A 22924-nucleotide genomic window follows, 5' to 3' on the forward strand; every position below is an offset into this window, starting at 1 on the left:
CAAGATCTAACTCAAATATAAACCAGTGGAACTTGTAAATACAGTTCAGGTTCAGTCGCATCAACTTCTAAGAAAATGACATTACATAATCATATATCTTATATATTTACATTGAACAAACACTAATAAGATGATGAGACTGTTGGATTGTTCATTTGATTAACGTTTTGGTTAGTCAGAAACGGCTGCAACTAATCGACTGATGAAAAGCTTATTAATAATTTGTGGCAGTTTAACAACAAATAATGAAATGAAAACAAACGATTTGATGCACTATTAAAAAAAGAAGGATTATATGATCAGAGCGTTTCATCCTACTGTGTTTGTGCCATAAAACAAAACGGAATTAAACATAAATATTCTTTTACTCTAAGAAATAAAACCACACAGTTAACAGCACAAATATTATGTTAGCAATTAGTCTGTCACATGACACGCAGAGGCGCCAATTTCTAAGTAGATTTCTAAGTAAAGCCTAACAGAATATTATTTTGCGTATGCAGGTGGGTGAGACGGATATTTTTTTTTTAGGTATGTGCCAAGCAGCTTGAACAAGACAGTGAGAGAAAAGTCTATCGAGATCGCGATTCTAAGCAGTTTCTCCTCAACTTTCTGACCAAAAAGCCTTTTTTCACACCATCCATTTTATTGGTTCATAGGCTACAAATCTATGCAGATCAAAGTTCAGATAGCTAAACCTGATGTAATGAGAAAGTTAGTATTTAAAACAAATGTTCCACATTCTTTTCCCTTCAGTGTATCACTTTTTCCAATGGGAGAATGATATTACCTGTTGGTTTGACCACTGATTTTAATAAGAAAGCAGAAAAACAGGTAAACCTGTGGCCTTCGCTGTATCTTGGCTTCAACTCAAAATGCTTCTGCTAGGTTCTTGACTGTAACTAGAAAATTTGAGTCTATAACTCCAAAGCTTGCTTGGCTCCACTGGCACCCAGTCTCAAAAAGCGTCACATTTATTTTATGTGTGTATAAGAGCCTACATGGTCTGGCATCTGCTATTCTTTCCGATCTTATCTCCATTCAACATTTTCCCAGAGTGACTATGTCCTCAAATTGCTTACAGTCAACTCTCCCCAGGACACAATTAATAGACTCAACAAAGCGTGACAGAATGTTCTCAGTTGCAGGACCTAGGCTTTGGAATGAGTTGCCGTTCCATATTAAGTCTTCACTGAAGTCCTGTCTAAAAACATATATATATCTTTGAGCTTAGACTTAATATAAAGGCTCTATTTTATGTATTTTTTTGATGCTCTGTACAGCACTTTGGTCAGCAGCAATTTGTATTAAATGTGATTTATAAATAAAATGTGACTTGACTTGAATCCTACATTGTGGCACCTCTGGATATGTGACGGTATTTCTATCCAATTCAGAGGCAAGCTACTCATCTCATACCGAAGTACCATTAGGTCTTTTTGATGCCATTCATGGGAGAAAACAGAAATTGGACCTTTGGTCCTGAACAATCAATCCACTGAAGCCGTGTCATCCTCAGAACTTCACGTAGGATTTCCGTTCACATTTTACTATTTTCATATTAATAATAATTGAGCTCTGGGACATGAATCCACTGTAGTCATGCCAATTTAGTTAGATCAGTTCCAGTAGAAGAATATCATTCCCACTGACTGTGCTTGTAGGTCTAGTTTTGATTCAGTAGGGGGAGCTGTCTTCAAGCAGATGTAAAGGACACAGACTTGCAGCAAATGGTGTATGAGTCAGAAGGAAAGACCATGCATAGAGAAAAGACAAAGGTGCCCCCCCACCCTTTTTTTTTCTTTTTTCTTTTTTTTTCTTTTTAGAGATATCTGCTCTTAAAATAAAATCAGTGGCAGCTCTTTGGGACACAAAATATGTCTTCCATTAAGTGATGCAATTGTTTCTTTATTACTTGTTTATAATAATCTTGAGGCATGGTTTGTTAGAGGTAATAAACATGAGAATTCCCAATGGGCCTTTATAAGGGGTTTATGGACAGAGTATACCACTATAAAAAGCTTTCTAGCGCCAGTGTAATTTTATTCCTGAGCTCACTGCGTACATCCAGAGTCTGATCAATGCATGTTTAAAGCGAGTGGGTGTGGGGTTAGTGCTATGGCAGTGTGCATAGTGAGGGGAAAGGGGGGAGCATGCCTGTGGTGGATGTTGAAGGGGTTTGGGACAGGGCCATGTGGGATGAAGCTTTACTCACCAGCCAGCTGCTGGACTCCTGGCTGGTCATGTGTGCTTAACAGCTGCGTCTGGATCGTCTCCACCACCCGCTTGAAACGCCGACTTGGACCTGGAATCACATATTTGGTTCAGTGTCCATCAACCTGCAAGACACTGTCTGAAAAGAATAGCAATGACTGCACGGCCTTTTAAAAAGCTGTCTATTGAGGCTCAAAGCCAAATTTGTCAGACTCTTGGGCATTAGTTTGTAAAATAATGTGTTTATATGAGAACACTCGGAATAATGGCGCTTCCTTTGATTTTGTTCAGTCTGTAATTGCCTGTGAGGGCAACAGAAACTGGATGTCATTGGCAGCAGTGATAATTAGAGTGTGGAGCTTATATTAACACAGTGACTGCTCGAACGCACTGCATTGGAAATGAAGCAGCCTGGATGGAGTGCAACTATGACATCTTTTTTTTGTGCTTGTCGAGGGAAAGAGTGTTCGTTTGATTGCTGAACGGTTACCAAATGACAAGTGGAAGTTTACTCTGTACATGTGTTGTACTGTAGAAGATTTGTGAAGATCTATTTCAGAGTCTGAATTTTTTCTTAAATTATTGTGTTTTTTTTTTATTTTAAATTGTCCCTGGTGGTCTAGTGGTCAGGATACGGCGCTCTCACCGCTGCGGCCTGGGTTCGATCCCCGGTAAGGGAACCGACCCCAGCCACTCTCAGTGCCGGTCCCAAGCCCGGATAAATGGGGAGGGTTGCGTTAGGAAGGGCATCCAGCGTAAAAACATGTGCCAAATCAAACATGCGGATGAGCCGCTGTGGCGACCCCTAACGGGAAAAGTCGAAAGAAAGTGTATTGTGTTTATTATTATTATTATTAGGGCCCGAGCACCGAGGAGCAGGCCAGAATGGCCTGCACCAGAGGTGCAAAGCCCTATTGGTTTCCTTAGAATTTATTATTTTTTTTATTTTTTTTATTTTTTTATTTTTTATTTTTTTACACACATTGGTCATTAGAGGTCCCTTAACATACTCGAAAACTCTTGAAATTTGGCACACACGTCAGAGTCCTTTGTCACTAGGGCCTTAGAAAGGCTGGTATACAGGCGTGGCAGGGGGGCTCTGTAGCGCCCCCTGTAATTAAAAAACAAACATTCGTGCACAGATCGGGCAATTATGTACGCACATGTACGAGAGTTGGTACGCATATAGACCTCATCGAGCCGAACAACTTTCGCCCTCTAAACTATGAGCTACGCCCAACAGGAAGTCAGCCATTTTGGTTTGTTTTATAAGTGCATGCAGTGAACTTTTAAATACTCCTCCTAGGGAATTCATGCGATTGACATCAAACGTGGCGAACATGATGGCGAGACATTGGACTTGACAAATTTATGGCGAATTTGGAGAACAGGAAGTGTTTAATATCTAAAGCAAAAAATGTGTTATTCGGACGACAAGCGGTGTGTATGTTCGCCAAGGATTCGATCGCATCGATGTGCCTATTGTGAATCTCGGACATAGCGCCACCAACAGGCGCCAGGAAGTGTGTCAGTCACAAAAGGTGGATTTTTTGACAGTTGCATGTGGTGAACTTTTAAATACTCCTTCCAGGATATTTATGCGATTGACACCAAACGTGGTCAACATGATGCCGAGACATTGTAGATGATAAATTGTGAAGGGATTTTTGATATCTCGAACACGTTCCCATGGCAACGCCTCAAACTTTACTTTCATTTTCAGGCGTATTGAAGCACTTGGCATGCACTTTTAGTGCCTTAACATGCTCGAAAACACCGGAGATTTGGCACAGACGTCAAAGTCGTCTGCCCTTAGGACCGGTCAAAGGCTGGAACATAGTCGTGGCAATTGGGCTCTGTAGCGCCCCCTGTAATGCAAAAACAAATATTGGTGCACAGATCAGGCAAACATGTACGCACATGAACAAGAGTTGGTAGGCATATAGATCTCATCGACCCGAACAACTTTCACAATCAAACCTATGAGCTACGCCCAACAGGAAGTCGGCCATTTTGGATGGTTTCAAAAGTGCATGTGGTGAACTTTTAAATACTCCTCCTAGGGAATTCATGCGATTGACATCAAACGTGGCGAACATGATGGCGAGACATTGGACTTGACAAATTTATGGCGAATTTGGAGAACAGGAAGTGTTTAATATCTAAAGCAAAAAATGTGTTATTCGGACGACAAGCGGTGTGTATGTTCGGCCAAGGATTCCGATCGCATCGATGTGCCTATTGTGAATCTCGGACATAGCGCCACCAACAGGCGCCAGGAAGTGTGTCAGTCACAAAAGGTGGATTTTTTGACAGTTGCATGTGGTGAACTTTTAAATACTCCTTCCAGGATATTTATGCGATTGACACCAAACGTGGTCAACATGATGCCGAGACATTGTAGATGATAAATTGTGAAGGGATTTTTGATATCTCGAACACCGTTCCCATGGCAACGCCTCAAACTTTACTTTCATTTTCAGGCGTATTGAAGCACTTGGCATGCACTTTTAGTGCCTTAACATGCTCGAAAACACCGGAGATTTGGCACAGACGTCAAAGTCGTCTGCCCTTAGGACCGGTCAAAGGCTGGAACATAGTCGTGGCAATTGGGCTCTGTAGCGCCCCCTGTAATGTAAAAACAAATATTGGTGCACAGATCAGGCAAACATGTACGCACATGAACGAGAGTTGGTAGGCATATAGATCTCATCGACCCGAACAACTTTCACAATCAAACCTATTAGCTCCGCCCAACAGGAAGTCGGCCATTTTGGATGGTTTCAAAAGTGCATGTGGTGAACTTTTAAATACTCCTCCTAGGGAATTTATGCGATTGACATCAGAAGTGGTGAACATGATGCCGAGACATTGCACTTGATAAATTGTAAAGGGATTTTTGATGTCTCGAACGGTGCTGCCATGGCGAGGCGACAAATTTATGGCGAATTCAGAGAAACAGGAAGTGTCTAATATCTAAAGCAAAAAATGTCTTATTCGGATGACACGCAGTGTGTATGTTCGGCCAAGGATTCCGATCGCATCGATGTGCCTATTGTGAATCTTGGACATAGCGCCACCAACAGGCGCCAGGAAGTGTGTCAGTCACAAAAGGTGGATTTTTTGACAGTTGCATGTGGTGAACTTTTAAATACTTCTCCTAGGATATTCATGCGATTGCCACCAAACATAATCAACATGATGGCAAAACATTGTAGATTATAATTTGCAAAGTGATTTTTGTTATCTCGAACGCTGTTCTCATGGCAATGCGTCAAACTTACATTTTATTTCAGGCATATTTAAGGCTTTTGGCGTGCTTAGATTAACTTGAAATTTAACACATACATCACATTTGTCGGCTGTTAAGTGTGTCCAAAAATTGTCGGACAAGGGTGTGTCTCTTAAGTGGCCCACTAGCGCCCCCGTTTGTCTAAAATGTGAGGTTTCTTTTACTTACAGTCCCCAAATGGGTCGGTTACAACATAAAATAGTCCACTGATATTTACCCACTTGATGCACTTGCACACCGTGCATTGTTTTCTGGGGGGCACCGTACAGCGATACACAAATGTGCGAGGGCCCGCCATCGCTGCTTGCAGCTATATTTATTATTGTTATTATTATTATTATTATTGGGAAGAGGACACAACACAACACAAGAAAAAACAAAACAAAACAAAGTATAGGGGAAAGTATACTACAGTTTGTGGTATGTGAACATCAAGGCCTTTACACCTGCTTATTCATGCAAGTATCTAATTAGCCAGTCACATGAAACAGCACAATGCAAATATATAGCAGATACAAGACAAGCGTTTCAGCAAAATGTTCAAATTAAACACCAGAAAGAAAAAAAAGTGTAATCTATGTTACTTTGATTGTGGAATGGATGTTGGAACCAGAAGAGCTGTTTGGAATATTTCTGAAACTGCTGATCTCCTGTGATTTTAAATCTCAACACAGAATTGTGCAAAAACCCAGAAATCACTAAGTGAGAGAGTGAGTAAGTGACAGTTCTGTGGGTGGAAACATTTTGTTGAAAAGGTCAGAAAACCAGCCTGTTCAAGATGCCAAGAAGGAGAGTAACTCTATATTTAATCACTCTTTACAACTGTGATGAGCCAAAAATGTCTAAAAATCCTATATCTTGATATGGATGGGTTAAGACAGCAGAAGATTATATTGGGTTTAACTCTTATCAGCCAAGAACAGGAAGTTTAGCATGGGCACATGGAAAACCTTTTCCATTCTTTCACTGTTGTAACTGACAATTCCATAGTTGAAGTCACTGAGATCAAAATCCCCATACTGGTCACATTTTAGTAGTGGCCATAATGGATCAAATAATCATTATAAAGATGCAAGGGCACCAAATCCAAGCCGAGAGCATGTAGGATTCACAGCACAAACCAAAAGAATTTTGTATGTTTGATAATCATCTTTTTTTATTGTGTTAATTGGGAAGAATAATCTGAGATTAGGCATTGGGACATGAACAGCCACCTTGAGTGTGGAAAAGGCACTGAAATAGAATAAGGTGTAGTCCTCCACTCTGACCTCCTGTAGTGAAATCATGTCAAACACAGTAGGCTAGGAATCACCTGCACTTTAGAAAAGAGCAGCTTCCCCTTTTTCAGTTTTAAAAGCCCCAGGGAGCCTGAGAGAGGGCGTTTAAAAAGAATAGTCCTGTGGAGGGCAAAAAGTGTTAACTAAAAATAATAATGCTAGTGAGTCGTGGTTACCTGAGAGCAGGGTAAAAGTGACAGAGTAGATGCCATTTTCTTTCGTGGCTGTGCTGCTCTCTGTGTATGTGATGTCCACCTGGAACTTCACAGGCTTCTGGAAGACAGTGGGACCTGCTGTAGACTTGTACTCTGCCCGAAAACTCGTCTGGGAGATTACACTGTGACTGAGACTGGGGATCTAAAGGAAAGTGCAGAATAGAGAACAGAACAAAAGATGAGGAAAAATTAGAAGAAGAAATGGTGAGGATAAAAGCAAGTGAGAATAAGAAAGATGAGAGGAGAGGAGAGGAGGATATGTGACCATGATACAAAAAAAGGTGAATAGCAAATAGAAATAAGGTGGAGAGATGAGAGGAAAGGAGCAGTATAGAAAACGGAAGAGGGAAAACGTAAGCGAGAACAGAATAAGAAGAAATGAGAAATCATAGAACAGGGTAAGATGTAAGAGCAGAAGAAAGAATGATAAGTAAAGTAAAGACAGAGGAAATTGAGACAAGAAATAGTAAGATAACAGAAAAAGCATGGAGGAAAAACAGAGAAGAGATCAAATGAAGTGAAAAATAATTAGAAAAGAAAGGAAGAGAATAGAAACATTAGAAAGTTGAAAAGATGTTGGAAAGGGAAAAATAGAGGACAAGAGAAAGTGAAGCATAAATAAAAGTGTGGAGAGAATAGAGAAAAGATGGTTCAGATTCATGCGATCTATGAACATCCAACTTTCTAAATACACTGAATGTGTTTTGATGATGATGTGCAAGAATTTTAAAAAGTCAGGTTTCCTTCTGAAAAAACTTTCTCCATCGAAGGAATCATAAAAAAAACAGCAGGCCGTCGAAATGTTGCTTTCACAAGCTAATGTCCATGTCTCAGTAGCAGCATGTAAACCACGTCTTCATGGACTCTGCCACCTCCACACACCCTGAATGAATCTTTCACTGCAACAGAATCTATATGCTAATGATCACTGCTCTCGCTTCATTTTCCATTGACCTACAATGAAAGTCTCGCTTCGGGGGAATATAAAAGTGCTGTAGCCAAGCAGTTTACCAAACTGTGATATAAATCAGCAAAAGTCAGCTAAATGTGCAAACACAGAGTGTCTCTACATGCCGGTATATAGACGTGCTTCCGTACACTGGGAGAAGTGACAGAAACAGGAAGGTACGAGTGATAATTGAAGTGGTTACATACGGACAGAAAGGCTTGCACTATGTCCGCCTTAATGGAGCTCAGAGGCTTGTCCTTGATCACCACGAAGATCTGCTCCTCCTTCTCAAGGTTGATAAAGTTACCAAACCATGACTTTTTGGCAAGTCTGTGAAGAGAGAGAGAGACAAAACATCATATCTGTGATCCGTTTTTTTAGAATATCAGGAGGAGTAACAGCAGCATTTTCTTATAATTGACATAACATGGTAAAACATCTTTAACAAAAAAAACCTCCAAAAGTGTTCATCAATAGAGGCACACACTAACCTCTAATGCTGCAGCTAAAATGCCGACTAGGCAAGAAAAACATCCACAAACAAATCCTCACAAGTATTATCAGTTATTCGTGATGATCAGCTGTTATCAGTGTTTTCTAGTTAAATAAAAAGAATGAATGTACTTTACAGCTGTGAAGAAGCTGTTTTTGAAATGAAGCAAAACCCACTTTACTGCAGCCCTATTCAATGTAGCAGGCGTAAGAAATACACACATGTTCACTCTGTAAAAATAAATAAGTTAAAATGTCCCACGATGTTCCTGTTACTCCTTTCAACATCAGCAACAATGTTGGTATCCAGTTTCCGAAAAACATACTTTACATGCATATTCATACTTTTACAAAAAAATATATTGAAATATTGATAATAAATAATAATATTGTTTCTGTACTGTACAGGATTAGAAACAAGTTTATTAGAGGGACAGCGCATGTAGGACGTTTTGGAGACAAGGTAAGGGAGGCGAGATTGAGATGGTTGGACATGTGCAGAGGAGGAACATGGGGTATATCGGTAGGAGAATGCTGAGGATGGAACCACCAGGAAAGAGAAAATAAGAAAGGAAGACCAAGGAGGAGGTTAATGGACGTGGTGAGGGAGGACATGCAGGTAGTTGGGTTGAAAGAGGCAGATGTAGAGGATGTGGAGTCCCCTAATGGGAGAAGCTGAAATAAGAAGAATACGATTACTATGGATCTAAACTGTTCAAAACATTTTTAAAGGTTGAGTTAAACATTAAATAAATCTTTTCTAATATTACAAATTTCTAAAAAAAAAAAAAAAGTTGGCCTGTCCAAACACAAAGAAAAAAAAAAGATTCTATGAGAAAGACAGAGAAGAACAAAAGAGAGATTAAGGATGCAGTTGTAGCCAGCTTGTAGAGTGAAGGGAGAATCTATTACAGAAGACAAAAGAAAAAACATAAAAGAAGTGTGCAGTCCTGCAAGAGATGTGGCATTGTTCAGATAGAAAAACTTTTGGCTGTTGCCTTGTGTGTCATGTGTAGTAAGACGAATCATAGTGAAAGGCAAACCTGATAACGCTTTTAAAAAAGAAGAAAGCAAGAGGGAACGAGTCTGAGAGAGGAGGTTGAAAGGCAGCTGCAAGTCCTGCAGCCAAGTTTGCATACTTCAAGCTTCCCACATTTTTACAGAGATTTTTCATCAGTGAATGATTATTATGGGGAAATAAAATCATTTCCAAGTCGCACTATTTAACAGTCATGCATGTTTCATATAATAGTGGCAGGGGTGGCCAAGCTAACGTGTTCCTTTCAAGATAAAATACCTAAAAATAAGGCTCAAATTTTGACACCCATATTGCCTTATATGTTGTAAAATCATTAAAGGATTGTTTTGATTGCTTTTGTGGAATCAAGGTTGAAAAAAGAAAAAAGAAACAGCCACTAGAAGCTAAGGTTTCGATTTCACATGCATACTATTTGGAAGAAACATGATAACAAGTAGATTAAAAAAATAGCATTTTATGTGTATGTGCTATAGCATGGTGGTTTCATAAAAATACTAATGCTGAGTTAATGACAAATTGTATTTGCCTAGATCTCCATTATAGAAATATCATATGTACAGTATGCTTGTGTGCTAAAATATAAAAAGGCAAGGTGTTTTCGTGTGTGTGTGTGTGTGTGTGTGTGTGTGCATGCATATCGCTCTAGACTCACTCTGGGGAAGACTCTGGTGTGAGGGTGGACATCTCATCCTGGGTGGGAACTGTTCAGAAAAAAAAAAAAGATTTGTTGCATTTATAATCAATCCATCTGGATACTTTAAAAAACCCAGTTTATTATTCCATTATCTACCTATAAACATTTAAAGCCACTCAGTCGTAAGAGTTTAAGGGTCAATAAACCCATGGTGCTGTACAGGTGGTGAAATGTAATGTGCATCAACAAGATGCATGTATTTGGTAGTAAAATACAGCAACTACAACACACTATTTTACTTTCATTAAGTAGGGGAAAGTGGCAGTACTAGACCAAGGTTTACACCCCTAGTACCTTGTAGTTTCCTGCGATGGAAGCGTGGAGAGCCCAGGAAGCTGTTCCTGATGGAGTTGAGACGTGTCCTCCAGGGCATGCCCCCAATGGAGGGGCTGGGAGGTGGTGTGGGCGTCGGTGTTCCTGCAGGGCTTTCCTTCGGCGTGTGGACAGGTGTTCCTTTGGGAGTGGGCAGAGGGCTGCCCCTGGGGGAGGGGTGAGGGGTCACCTGGATGATGGGAATAGATTTGGTACTAAGGTCAGAACCAGGTATGGGATGGAAGTGATGTAGCCGGATAGGGGCTAAGGGTTGGATTGGAGACGAGGGCACTGAAAGTTTAAGGGGGTTAGTGTGGGGTGCCCGGCCTAGCATGGGACTGCTGGGGGTATGTGATGGTTGAGGCTGGCATGGAGTAGATGGCTCTGAGTGAGCAGTTGAAACAGATTGGTTATCACAATCTGGGAATGGGTCGGACCTTGTGGCATGTAAAGGCTTATCTGAGACTTTGCGCTTAGCAGGTAGTGTTTGAGTTTTTGGGCACAGCAGGAGTGGCCCACACACTGAGTGTGGGGAAAGGGAATTTAATTTTGCTGTGTGAGCCTGGTTTTTATGGGGCTGGTCAGGTGAGTCAGGAGGACTGGTTTGAAAGGAAAATTCAACTGCCTGAGGAGGTACACAGAACTTCCGAAGAGGCTAAAGGATCAGCATGCACCAAAGCATTGCAGAAGCCACATATCAACCCAGAGATGGCAGAAGAACATTTAACAGCCACACAGCAATGCAAGAACAGGTCACACATAGACACAGACATGGGTAGAAAAATTAGGTCAGGAAACATCAAGCAGAAAGAAAAGAAAAAGAAAAGAACATGCAGTTAGTCAAGACTAGAAAAGACAGACATGTCAGCAAGCCATTCATAGGAGAAATAATTTATAAGGAACGGCTAAAAGACGGTGCTGGTTGCAATGATGAAGGTGGGAAGCTGTGGATCAAGCAAGATTGACTCAGTAAAACGGGTATTCTTTCAAAATTTCCTTACTTTAAAATTACTATTTCATCCAAACCATTTTATATACTTAGAAAAGAAGTGAAGCAATACATGTAAACTGTATGGACAAAAGTTTGTGCACTCGTGACCATAAGATTTTGATCTGCTTTTTAAACAACCTAGTCCACCTTTAGTCCAGAATTGCTGTTATAATATCCTTATTATAGATAAGATTATAGATAAGATATAGATAGATATTCCACTAGATTTTGGAGTGTGGTTGTTGAGATTTGTGCTTATTTAGTCACAATGGTGTTAGTAAAGTCAGGGACTGATATAGGGTGAGTGCAAAAAATGTAATGCTTCCACATGCAAATACATTCTATACAATTGTGTGCCTCTTATTTTGTGGTAACGTGTCTCAAAACATCTGTCCAGATAGTGTATTTCTGTATATGATATAATGTTCTGAATTTTTCTATTATTTTTCAACTTTGGCTGTTTCTTATATTCAGTCTTTAGCTCTGTACCAGTTGGTGTTTTCTGTTTTGGGGCTTATGAGAGATAGCCACTAGCTCTAAACATGTCATTAGACACTTTAATTATGCATATTTAAATAATGAACTAGACCATCTAAATGGATCATTTTTCTAACAGTCTGTAATATTTAGTCAGTGATGCAATGGTGGCCAAAATCTGTTTTGCTCATAACCTATAAAAGAATTTCTACATTTTTATTTAATTTCAGCCAGACACACATAGGAAATGCAAATCTCAGAACAGTATATTATGTATTCATAAGAATCAGTGTAAGATTTAGGAGCTAGATATATTTCAGTCCTGCTGAGCTATAACACTGATTTATTATATCGATAGCAGTTGATTCGAGTAATTTAATTTGTGGTCTACTGAGAACACATTGATCTGAGTCATAATTGTCCCCTCTAAGTCATAGTTACTGACTAAATGAAAAGTGAGAGAAAAGTTATATGGCATCGAATATATGCTTTCTTGATTCCTTAAGACAATCTCGGTCTCTGCGAAGACAGAAGCAGCAGAGCATTTAGAGTGGATTTTAGGAATCAATTTCTCTTTTGAATCAGCCATGAGCTCAGTGTCATGCAGAGCTGTAAGCTTTAGGCAAAGGTAGCTATAATCTTTGAGTGCTGTGAAACAAGTCAGCCAGAAAAGTTTAGCCACAAGCTCCTCCTCTAATCACACAAGAAGCTGGATTTTGACACGACTTTCCCTGAGCTGGATTTCTGCCTGGCTCAGAACAGTACAACGGGATGGATAAAGAAGGATATACATGGATCCCAGAAACACACACACACACACACACACACACACACACACACACAAAGACTAGAACTCACTACAGAAGTTTTACACAAATATAGTATAAATATTTTTTATACTTATGTTCAAAAGTTTGCATTTCCTATTCTGAATGCAATATAAATATTATCTAATATCTTTTAACAACTTTCCTGCTAAATATTTCTCTGCCAGACATCCAAATCAGGTCTGGACACTGATACTATTTCAAAAAGTTTGATTTTTACTTTTAACACTGTTTTTCTTTTACTCACTGAAAAAAATGGGGTGTGCAAACTTTTGCGATTAAAGTGTAACTAAACACTATAAAGTCTAAGAGCAAATAAAGTCTCTCAAATACATTCTTTTTTTTCAGATACATTATTTTCTTTCATCACTACTGCAATTTAAAAGGATGACTGAAAACCTAAACAACTGCTCAAGTCTGACAGTCAGTGGTTTCATCTTTCACCAATACTCCAAACTCCTAGCTAACTACTTACACACCTGTAGCCCAGAGCTGAGAGAATCCTGTGTGTGTGTGTGTGTGTGTGTGTGTGTGTGTGTGTGTGTGTGTGTGTGTGTGTGTACATGTGACTGTGTCGGAAGTCGGCAATGGGAGCAAGAGATCAAGCATAGCAGGGTGACAAAGAAAAAGAAGGACACTCACCCTTGGACTGCTAAGAGGACTGGTGGAGAGACCTGAGGATGCTCCACTGATAGAGCGTGACCTGCACACACACACACACACACACACACACACACACACACACACACACACACACACACAGTGTTATTTTAGAGATATCCTGCAGCAAGCTCGACAGGAAAGGCTCTAAGTGTATCAGTAGTGGTATTTTTTGAGAGTTCTAGGCTTGGTTTAAGGAGACATCTACAACACACATAGAACAACAGCTGTATGTATCTAGGTAAGAAATAAACCATGACAGGATGTGCTGTTATAAGAAGAGGGTCAGAAAGAGGGTGTTTTTTTTTTTATCTAAGTTTCCTGGTAGCACTTCTGTTCTAGCAGTTATAAACAGTCATCCACACCAGATTCCCTTTTTTCTTCAACTGCGGTATAAACAGAGGATAATCTGCATTGCTGCTCACCAAAAGCTAAGAGGCACAGGCATACGTAGCTGAATTTAGCATAACATAGTAATGTTTTTCAACTTTTCAGTGTTATCGCTCACGCTGCGCCGAGCCTGTAGTTCCTCTCTGGCGACAGATGTCCACACAGACTCCAGCGCACGTTTCAATCACCTCCAAGCAGGAGCAAATGAATTATCACAGTCACCAATCTGTCTTCATCAGCCAAGATGGTTGTCAGAGTAGACAGAGCTCAGCTGTTCCCCTTCTTTCATGTCACTTTCGCTCTCTCACCTCCTCTTTTGCTCTGTCCTTTTGTTATCACTCGGTCGCTCGTCCTCGCCCGCCCACGCACTCCATCTATTCCTTTATTATCTTTTATTTCCCATCATGCGTATATCCTCTTGCTCTATCTCACTCTCTCCATCTTTCTCCAAGCAGTCTGTCCTTTCTGAAGCTCCCTGAAGTACTTCGAGCCAGCAGCAAGAGCCAAGCCTTCAGTCCTTTCTCACAAACCCCATTGTCTTTCTGTTTCTTCTTCCTGTTAATTTGGCCTTCAGAGACGCCAAACCCAGTGCCGTGGGTGTGAAAGAGAAAATACATGAACTGTGCAGAGAGAGAAGAATTCCAGCACAGTGTTTGCTCATGGTGTATGAGTGTGTTGAGCACTGGGCATGGGGCATTAGCCTAAACCATTGTGTGGGAGTTAGAGAAAGAAAACTGGGAATTGTGCATTTATACAGTTTGAACAAAAAGGGTTCATGTAAATGAATTAAGAGGATCTATTTGACAATTCGGTGATTATTGGATAATGAGACGTAAGGTTCTGGGTACTATTCAGCAGAAACAAAGAGAAAACTACCAACAGACTGAAGTATTTCTCTTTCCCGCTGTCAAGGCACGTCAGCATTGATGGACACAACATTAACGACATCTCGCTTTGAATTGATAGTTGTTATGGGTGAAATGAAGTGAGGAAGCTTATAGAAAAGAGCTCGCTTATAGAAAAGAGCTCATCTACACTCACTTAGAACCTGAAGGAATAAATGTCATGATTTGACAGCTACTATTACGTTATGAACCATTTTGAATACCTAAAGCTTTAATCTCCTCTGAAACATTTTTGGAGCTATAAATATCTAATCATAGTAGTAAAAACTAATAGAATTTTTTTTCATAAAAATGATATACACTTGAGTGATGTGAGTGCAATGTAGATTATTTTGCTTTAACAACAGTGTATACCCAAGGTCTCATTGGACTTTGTTTAAAAACTGATGATCCATGTTGGATCAAATATACCTGAGTGTCACCTAGACACCTGCTTTAATCTGACCTTTTGTATGAAATAGCTAATTTGGTCAATATTACACATTTTCTCATGATTACATAGTGACGTCAAAACAGTGCAGAATCGATATTTAGAAGAACAATATTCTAAACTTTTGGTTTATTTCCAGGTAAAAAAAAAAAGAAAGAAAGAAAAATCTAAGTTTCAGAGTAATATCCCCAAATGATCTAGACAAAATGGCCAAAAGTATGTGGACACCCAGCCATCACACCCTTATGTGTTTCACACAATTTTTAAGCATGTCTTTATAGGCTGTAGCATCACAATTTCCTTCACTGAGAAAATTAGCCAGTATAAGCAATGCTCCTGTGCACAAATCAAGTTTCAGGAAGATATGGTTTGCCAAAGTTGGAGTGAAAAGAAATTGTTTCCTGCAAAGAACTTGACCTTAACCCCATTCAACAAACAATATTTTTGTATTTACTTGAAATATTAAAAAAAGCATCAATAATTTTGTCCCAATTGAGAAAAATTACTGTAATTTTGTTATAAAAACAAACATTTTCTCTTATTGTCTGAAAATAAATTGTGAAATTAGTTATTTTAGAAAGGCACAGTAGCTAGAACATAAGAGTGACCTACATTAAGAGTAGTTTGAGATTATAACCAGAATTTTGCTATTTTATTTTTTTATATTTATTAGAAAAACGTCATTATAAACGGGCACTTTATAACAATTACATTTTCAGCAGTCTATAGGCAAATGTAAATATAATTTAAGAAATGTCAATTTGAGTCTTTCACAGTTTTGGCGTTGTATAAAAACACTACCACTTATAAAGAATCTTTGATTATGTGTTCTAAATGCTAGTCATATGAAACATGCGGTGACACAACACATTTCAATGCTCTGCTATACTGAGCTATACATTGTAAAGGGCTTTATGTGAGTGGCTTAATGGCTTTATATCACAGTGTAAATGTCACTAGAGGCTTTTCTCCCACTAACTCAGCCCATCAGCTGCTCTGGCTTCAGCAGGACTGGATTTTAAACACAATGCAGAAGGCAGCTTGTTCTGTCAATGTGGCCCCTCGTTTGTGAAACTAATGTTTGTGTTTGAGATGGGCCCAGAATGCTACAAGGAAGCTTGCTGAAGCTTTGTGGGGGCTGAAGAGAGATGGAAAAGCACCAGGAATTCCATTAACCAAACTCAGCCCAGCCCAAAGGCATGATGGGATTAAAGGAGCAGCCCTGGCTAGGATAAACTGTCAAACAGCAGTGAGACGACTCACATATGCTGCCCTTGGAAATGCTGAGTAAAAGCAAAGACGTGTAAATAAGAATAATAAGTGATGATTATATAAAAACCTGTGGTAATTATAACAAAACTGTGACATTTGATAACATTATGTCCTCCCTAATGCCCATGAGTTCAGAAGAACATAGTAAAATTGTCTGTGCTGTAAATATTTTTTATATTACGTGATTTCCACACTATCTTCCAAAATACATCAGGCCTTTCCATTTTTGAGAGGTCGACCGTGTCTCAGAACAGATTTCAAAGTCTGCTTTTTTCCTGATATGCTCTGATCTCCAGTTCTCTAAAGCCGAAAGATCTAACAGTTTCGGAGTATAAAAAAGTTTTCTGAAGGAGAGAGATATCATAAAAATAAAATAAAAACACAAATACGTGCGGTATTCAGGCCATACCCACAAATATTTAAAAAATTAATAAATAACATTCCTACTGCACATAAAAACCAAACCCCACATCACTGCCCAACCCAAACACAGCTCTTTCACACACACACACACACACACACACACACACACACACACACACACACAGCTATGCAGAAAATGTAAAGCTGCAAAAGGCAAAAAGTAGCTAGCATTTAAATGATCTATTTCAATAAATAATAGAAAAAGTAAAAGAAATGTCCAGAGTCTTTTTTAGTTCTTCACTCAACATTCTTAAGAGAAAAAGAGGTTCAAGCAGAGCGCAAAAGCTAACAGAGTGAGAGAGTGAAGATGCAGGGAAGCTTTTCTCTCTTTATTTCAGTGGTGAAATAAATGTGCATCAGAAAACATACAAGCAAATTAGAAGGTGACAGATTTAATATCAGGGATGGAGTGTTTAAACATAACCTACAGTGGTGAAGGTATCAGCAATAATAAACCTGCCTGATAAAATCTGTACTGTAAAAAGCTCTATTCTATTCTATTCTATTCTATTCTATTCTATTCTATTCTATTCTATGTCACATTCGTTTGATTCTAATTTACTCTATGCTATTCCATTCAACAGTTTGTCTAAATTTATTCTATGGCATTATACTCCATTCTTTCCAACTTTATCCTATTGTCCTCCACTTTTATGTGACATCTGTTATCTGCCATTCCGTTCCTTTCTGTTCGATTCAATATATTCTATTATTTTCTTTTTTTGACATTTTATTTGAACCTGTTTTTATTTCATTCTATGGCATTATATTTCATATTAAGCTATTCTAATACATTACATGCTATGTCTATATTATGCTCTTATATTTCATTGTTTTTCAACCATTTTATTCTATTTGACTGCACACTATTTTAAGGGTGTCCTGCCCTGTCCAGGCCTGGTTAGTGTCCAAATGATGTACCCCAGAGCATACAGACAGCCCATAATGCACTAATCATATGTACCGGATATCACCGGATCTGTACCACTATTTCAGACACATAATTAATGCACTCATTAAAAGTAAACTGTAACTGCAGTGTAAAACTGCAGGGTTAAATAAATGGCATTTCATTGGCGAAATTGCAATGGCAAAAAACGGAAATCTAACTTATAAAAGAGGTGGATATGGTGTATACACATGAGAGACAAGCAAGAGACACAGCGTTTCCACTGCCTTTTATGTATGCAGCTGCCTCCCTGTCCACTCCATTACATTTCAATGATAATTTTTAAAAACTCCAGTTGCCATATGTATCATTCTGGGGTCAGGTCATCTTCAGCCAATTCCCAATTTCATTTCTGCCATCAGCCCCATCCTGACATTTGAGTGTGAATAAAGGATGTGATGAAAAAGGCAAGAGGGGAATAAGCAAGAACATATGAGATAGAGAGAGAGAGAGAGAGAGAGAGAGAGAGAGAGGAAGATGCCAACTGTGTTCAACCCCAGCATGAGACACAGACAGGCAAAGGAAAATTACAAGATGATGGGCTAGTATCCCCCTGGAATGGTTAAGTTTCAAAATAGTTAGCACAGTGGAGCAGTAATAGAAATATACCTAGGTTGTTTGTATGTATCAGGACAATCATTAAGAGCCAATGAGAGGTTTTTGTTACAGATTGCTGACGTTGAAGAATAACAGGGATGACAGGAAAGTTTTGATGTGGAAAAGCAACACTGCATCTTACTGAAGGGTTTAGTAAGGGACACAGAGGAAGGGGAGGGGGTTAGTACCTTTCCTCTTTGCTGCACTTGAGTGGGGCGTCAGAGATATCCAAGCTTTTACTGAACATTGTTTTACTACAGCGGGAGACAAAGTGAACACACAGTCAGGGCCTGAACGCAATCTTCAACAATATGCCGATTCTCATCTCCTGCTGGTCACATACATTCAAGAACTGCTGATTCTTTTGTGTGTGAGTGTGCAGGTGTGAGTGTGTGTGTGTGTGTGTGTTTGTGTGTGGATACATAAAGTACTCAGCTTAGGCAGAGACATAGAACCAGCCAGATTAAAGACAAGACACTGCAGGCAAAATTAAAATTTGGTCATATTAATCATTTTTCAAATTTGTGGATATATTGTATATATCCATCACAAAAATCACAAAAGATAAATTTTAATGAAATTTTGCATCTGACTTTTTGTCCATTTATGTAAAAAATTGCATATATAGGCATTTGTCCTTTCCAGTGTGCACCAACAAGTCATGTCATATATCGCTAAAAAACTGTTATAAACTTGTCATTTAAATGTACATGAAAGACGAAATGTAAAATATCCAATACAAATAAAATATCTGTATTTCATCAACCAAGAGGCAAAGAATAATTGTGATATCTATTATTTTAAAAATGTTTCTCAATTCCCCTGTAGTGTCTTGCCTTAAAAGTGAAGGAGTGTCTCGTCTTAAGTGTCTCATTTGTCCTCTGAATGTTCTATTAGACTGATCATCATGCAGAACAGACCAGAATAAAAAGTTAACCTACATAAAAGTCATGAACGAACAGTTGAAAGAAGATTCTGCTGTAAGAAATTCCTGCACTGAGGTGTAAAGTGTGTAAATAGTACATTGAATAGCTGATATGATATGAAACTGATAATTTCATAGCCTGCAGCAATGTGGTTGAGAAAATGGAAAACACAGAGTGAATGACTGGAAGGGGCAGAATTATAACCCTCCACAGAGTGTGTGTGTGTGTGTGTGTGTGTGTGTGTGTGTGTGTGTGTGTGTGTGTGTGTGTGTGTGGATACATAAAGGGTGGGATTATAAATTCAGGAGACGTATTATACACTTAAAGATGAAAGTTTTTTTTTTAGTAAAATCAAAATTATATTAAACACATGCATCAATAATATACATGTAAAAGTGTCCCCTAGTGTGAGTGTGTGTTCTGCTGCACCTCTGTCCATGCTGTGTCATGTCGATGGCTCTTCGTGCAGGCACCGGGGATCCTCCGTCTGTGACACTCAGAACCTCCATGGACTTGCGCTCTGGTCTCCTCTTCCCATGCCGGTTTAACATAGGGGAGTCCACTCGCTTCCGTGGGGGGTCTTTAAGCACACATGGATACACACATGCACAATTTCAAGTGGAGTCCCAAAAGGAGCACAATGACACAACGCACAGTTAATACAGATCACTGATCTGGAAAGAATCAGTCAGTAGCCCCATTTGATCACAGATTGATCATTGCTGAGATCGCCTGCTACAATTAAGTGAATCGTGTGGCCAGTCGAGCCTGCTGGCTTCCAGTTATTTGACCAAGCCAAACCTAAAACTGTCAAAGTAAAAAAGAAAGTGGTAGAACTGCGAGTCTTTTCCTGCAATTGTAATTCTGGCTAATAAATCAAAGCCGAGCTGGAGTACACAGTGCAGATCAAAAGTCAAAAGTAATTTAACAGTGATAGTTTTTGGTTGTTTTGGTTCTGTAATCCGGGACAGTGATTTGAAATGGACCAATAAGTACAAGGTTAAAGTGCAGAATGCCAGACTTGATTTCAAGGTATGTAGTTCCACAGCAAATGAGTCATGTTCATTTTCCTGCTGTTTTTATACAATGTCTTTCTTTTTAATTTCAGGGAACTGCATGCAATTAGACAACTGGTTACTGCATCATTAGATCACAATACACAGTAGATTTAAAAAAAGAAATCCCAGATATCATGTTTGTTGGACTCTGGCTGGTTTACTTCAGCATGAAATGAAAGCAGGAAGTAATCGTATCACGGAACAAGAAAGTCACGACAGAAATAAGAATTGAACTAAACACACAGCCATGAGATTAAAGGTGTCAAAATCAACTGTATGGAACATTTATAAAAGGCTCTAGAACACCAAGATCACAGTACTGAATAAACAAAATGTGTATTTGAATCATGAAGGGGGAAAAATAATGCAGAACAGATAAAGAGCACAATTCACAGTGAAGGTTTTTGGGAGTCAGTGATTTACAGCCACAAGTGATACTGACTCACTTATCTTTATTGATGATGAAAGATCGGTAGCAACATTCTGAATATATATGTTTCTTATCTTCTCCATTCAAATACAACAGAGCACAATAGCTAACACTTCCCTCAATTTATCGTCTATACTGATTGTCCCACACAGGTTCGTTGGGGAGCAATTCCAGGGAGAATACCCAGGACAGGGTGAAAACCCATTGCAGGGCACAATTGCACACACACCCACACACTATGAACAATTTGGGCATGCCAATCAGTCCAAATAATGACTCTGGTGGAGAAAAATCATAGTATGTAGAGGAAACCCTTGAAGCATGGTGATAAATTCGAACTCTGTGTACACAGGGCAGAGGGAGGATTTGAACACCAATCTAAAAGTTAGGAAGCAAATATGTGACTCACGAAGCCCCCTGGGTAACATTTCACCAATGCCACAATCAACTCTGGTGTTTTATGCTAGAAAATAATATGATGTAGCCTGAAAAATAGGACTAAAGCTCTACTTTAAATGACAATGCATGTCATTACATTACCTTACCACAAGAAACCGCCTAAATGTGACTAGGAAGTCAAATGTGCTACAGAACATATGCAAGATATCTAAAAATAATATAGACTTGAAAAATGCTGCATGTTTTTGGGTAGTTATGGTATTGTGTGGACTGCAATGCAGTGAAGAAAAATTCAGACAGATGAAACAACTAAGGGAAAAACAATATTCTTCTTATTAGCTCTTGAAAGCTAAGGGTTGTGAAAGTTGTTTTTTATATTATGTTATTATAATAAAGTTATATAATACTCAGTTAATTTGTTGTAATGAAGATCCAAAACATGATTCATTTTAATGGATGATTTACTTACAGAATGCATTGTAAAATACATCTTTTCATCAAAATCAAAACACAGTGTATCCCCTACTAATCTGATAATATTTGGTCTATATATAAGACTCTGCCTTGTGCAATCCATTCCACAGAACTCTTTATATGCTTTTAGGAATGTCCTGAAGGTATATACAGTACCTATATCATTGCGTGGAGGTAGGTTCTGGTCTTCCTGGCTTGGATACCTTTCCTTCCGGTCCAGCAACAGGAAATAGATCATCTTCTCCTGGTTGTCACTGATGAATAAAAATGTAAAAGGAAAAAAAAAGACCAACATGACCAAACAACAAGACCAAAACATGTTTTAACTGCTTCTGACACTGTTCGTATATTTACAACAGAAGACAGAATCAGAGATGTATTGGCAAGGAAAGTCTATTTGTTTTGGACAGAGTGACCTAGAATCATATTTCCTTCTCCTACAGCCTGATTTTAGTACACACTCCATCTCTGAGATTATCTATATGATATAATAAGCATAGATACACACACACACACAATATATATATATATATCTTGACATCGACAAGCACAAAACAGCACAAAAATGGGACATTGGCGAACAAAAAGCATGAAGCTTCTCAATATAGAATGTGAGTGCCTCAGAGGAATAGATGTGAAGAGGTAAATAGTGGTACTAGAGGCAAGGGAAATAACAGTAGCACTGCTCCAATGGCCATCATAATGTAACTGCAGTTTGACAAATGACTTGTGCAAAGGACAAGTAGTGTGTAGGTGATGGCATGTATCCATGTGTGCAAATGGGTTTATAAGGCTGAGAAAAGCCACCACTTGTTCCTATGACCAACCCTGTTTTTATATTTCCTGCATCTCCTTCTTTGACACCAGGGCACATTTATAATTTTGATCTGAAACTTAAACATCTAGTACGGCTTAAAGTTAGAAATTGGCCAGAGTCAACTGTCTCCAGGTCAGTGCTGAGCCACTCACTCGTCTGACAGCAGGTCCTTCATCAGCTTGTTTTTGTCTCGGAAGCAGCCGAGCGAGTGCATGCTCTCCAGTACGTCTGGGTCGATGTCGTCGGCTGAGGGCAGGCTGCGGATCGCCACCTTCCTAGGCGCAGGCTGCTCGGGCTCTGGCTCGTTCTTTCCCCCGCTGCAAAACAGAACAAAATACACAGTGGTGATCAACTACCCACCGATCAAAATGGCTTAGAAAAATGATGCGTGAAAAGCCCCGGAACAGACCTTAAC

General features: G+C 39.2%; 1 protein-coding gene across 7 annotated transcripts in view; it reads right to left on the bottom strand.

The window, feature by feature from the left end:
• The window catches only part of brsk2a (BR serine/threonine kinase 2a), a 177943-nt gene that overhangs the window by 4045 nt on the left and 150974 nt on the right, over positions 1 to 22924 (bottom strand). For 3 of the 7 annotated variants that reach the window (XM_046858868.1, XM_046858867.1, XM_046858866.1), the window contains exons 10-19: positions 22662 to 22826; positions 21849 to 21946; positions 19761 to 19911; positions 18594 to 18659; positions 13422 to 13482; positions 10467 to 11139; positions 10131 to 10179; positions 8154 to 8277; positions 6960 to 7140; positions 2216 to 2305 (exon numbers count right to left, since the gene is read on the bottom strand). In XM_046858868.1, the coding sequence (XP_046714824.1) occupies positions 2216 to 2305; positions 6960 to 7140; positions 8154 to 8277; positions 10131 to 10179; positions 10467 to 11139; positions 13422 to 13482; positions 18594 to 18659; positions 19761 to 19911; positions 21849 to 21946; positions 22662 to 22826 (1658 nt within the window). The remainder of the gene's footprint in view (positions 1 to 2215; positions 2306 to 6959; positions 7141 to 8153; positions 8278 to 10130; positions 10180 to 10466; positions 11140 to 13421; positions 13483 to 18593; positions 18660 to 19760; positions 19912 to 21848; positions 21947 to 22661; positions 22827 to 22924) is intronic. The other 4 variants (XM_046858871.1, XM_046858869.1, XM_046858873.1 and 1 more) reach the window with 2 other exon arrangements.

The sequence above is a fragment of the Silurus meridionalis genome, chromosome 10, assembly GCF_014805685.1.
Source record: "Silurus meridionalis isolate SWU-2019-XX chromosome 10, ASM1480568v1, whole genome shotgun sequence".
In the NCBI taxonomy this organism is placed as follows: domain Eukaryota; kingdom Metazoa; phylum Chordata; class Actinopteri; order Siluriformes; family Siluridae; genus Silurus; species Silurus meridionalis.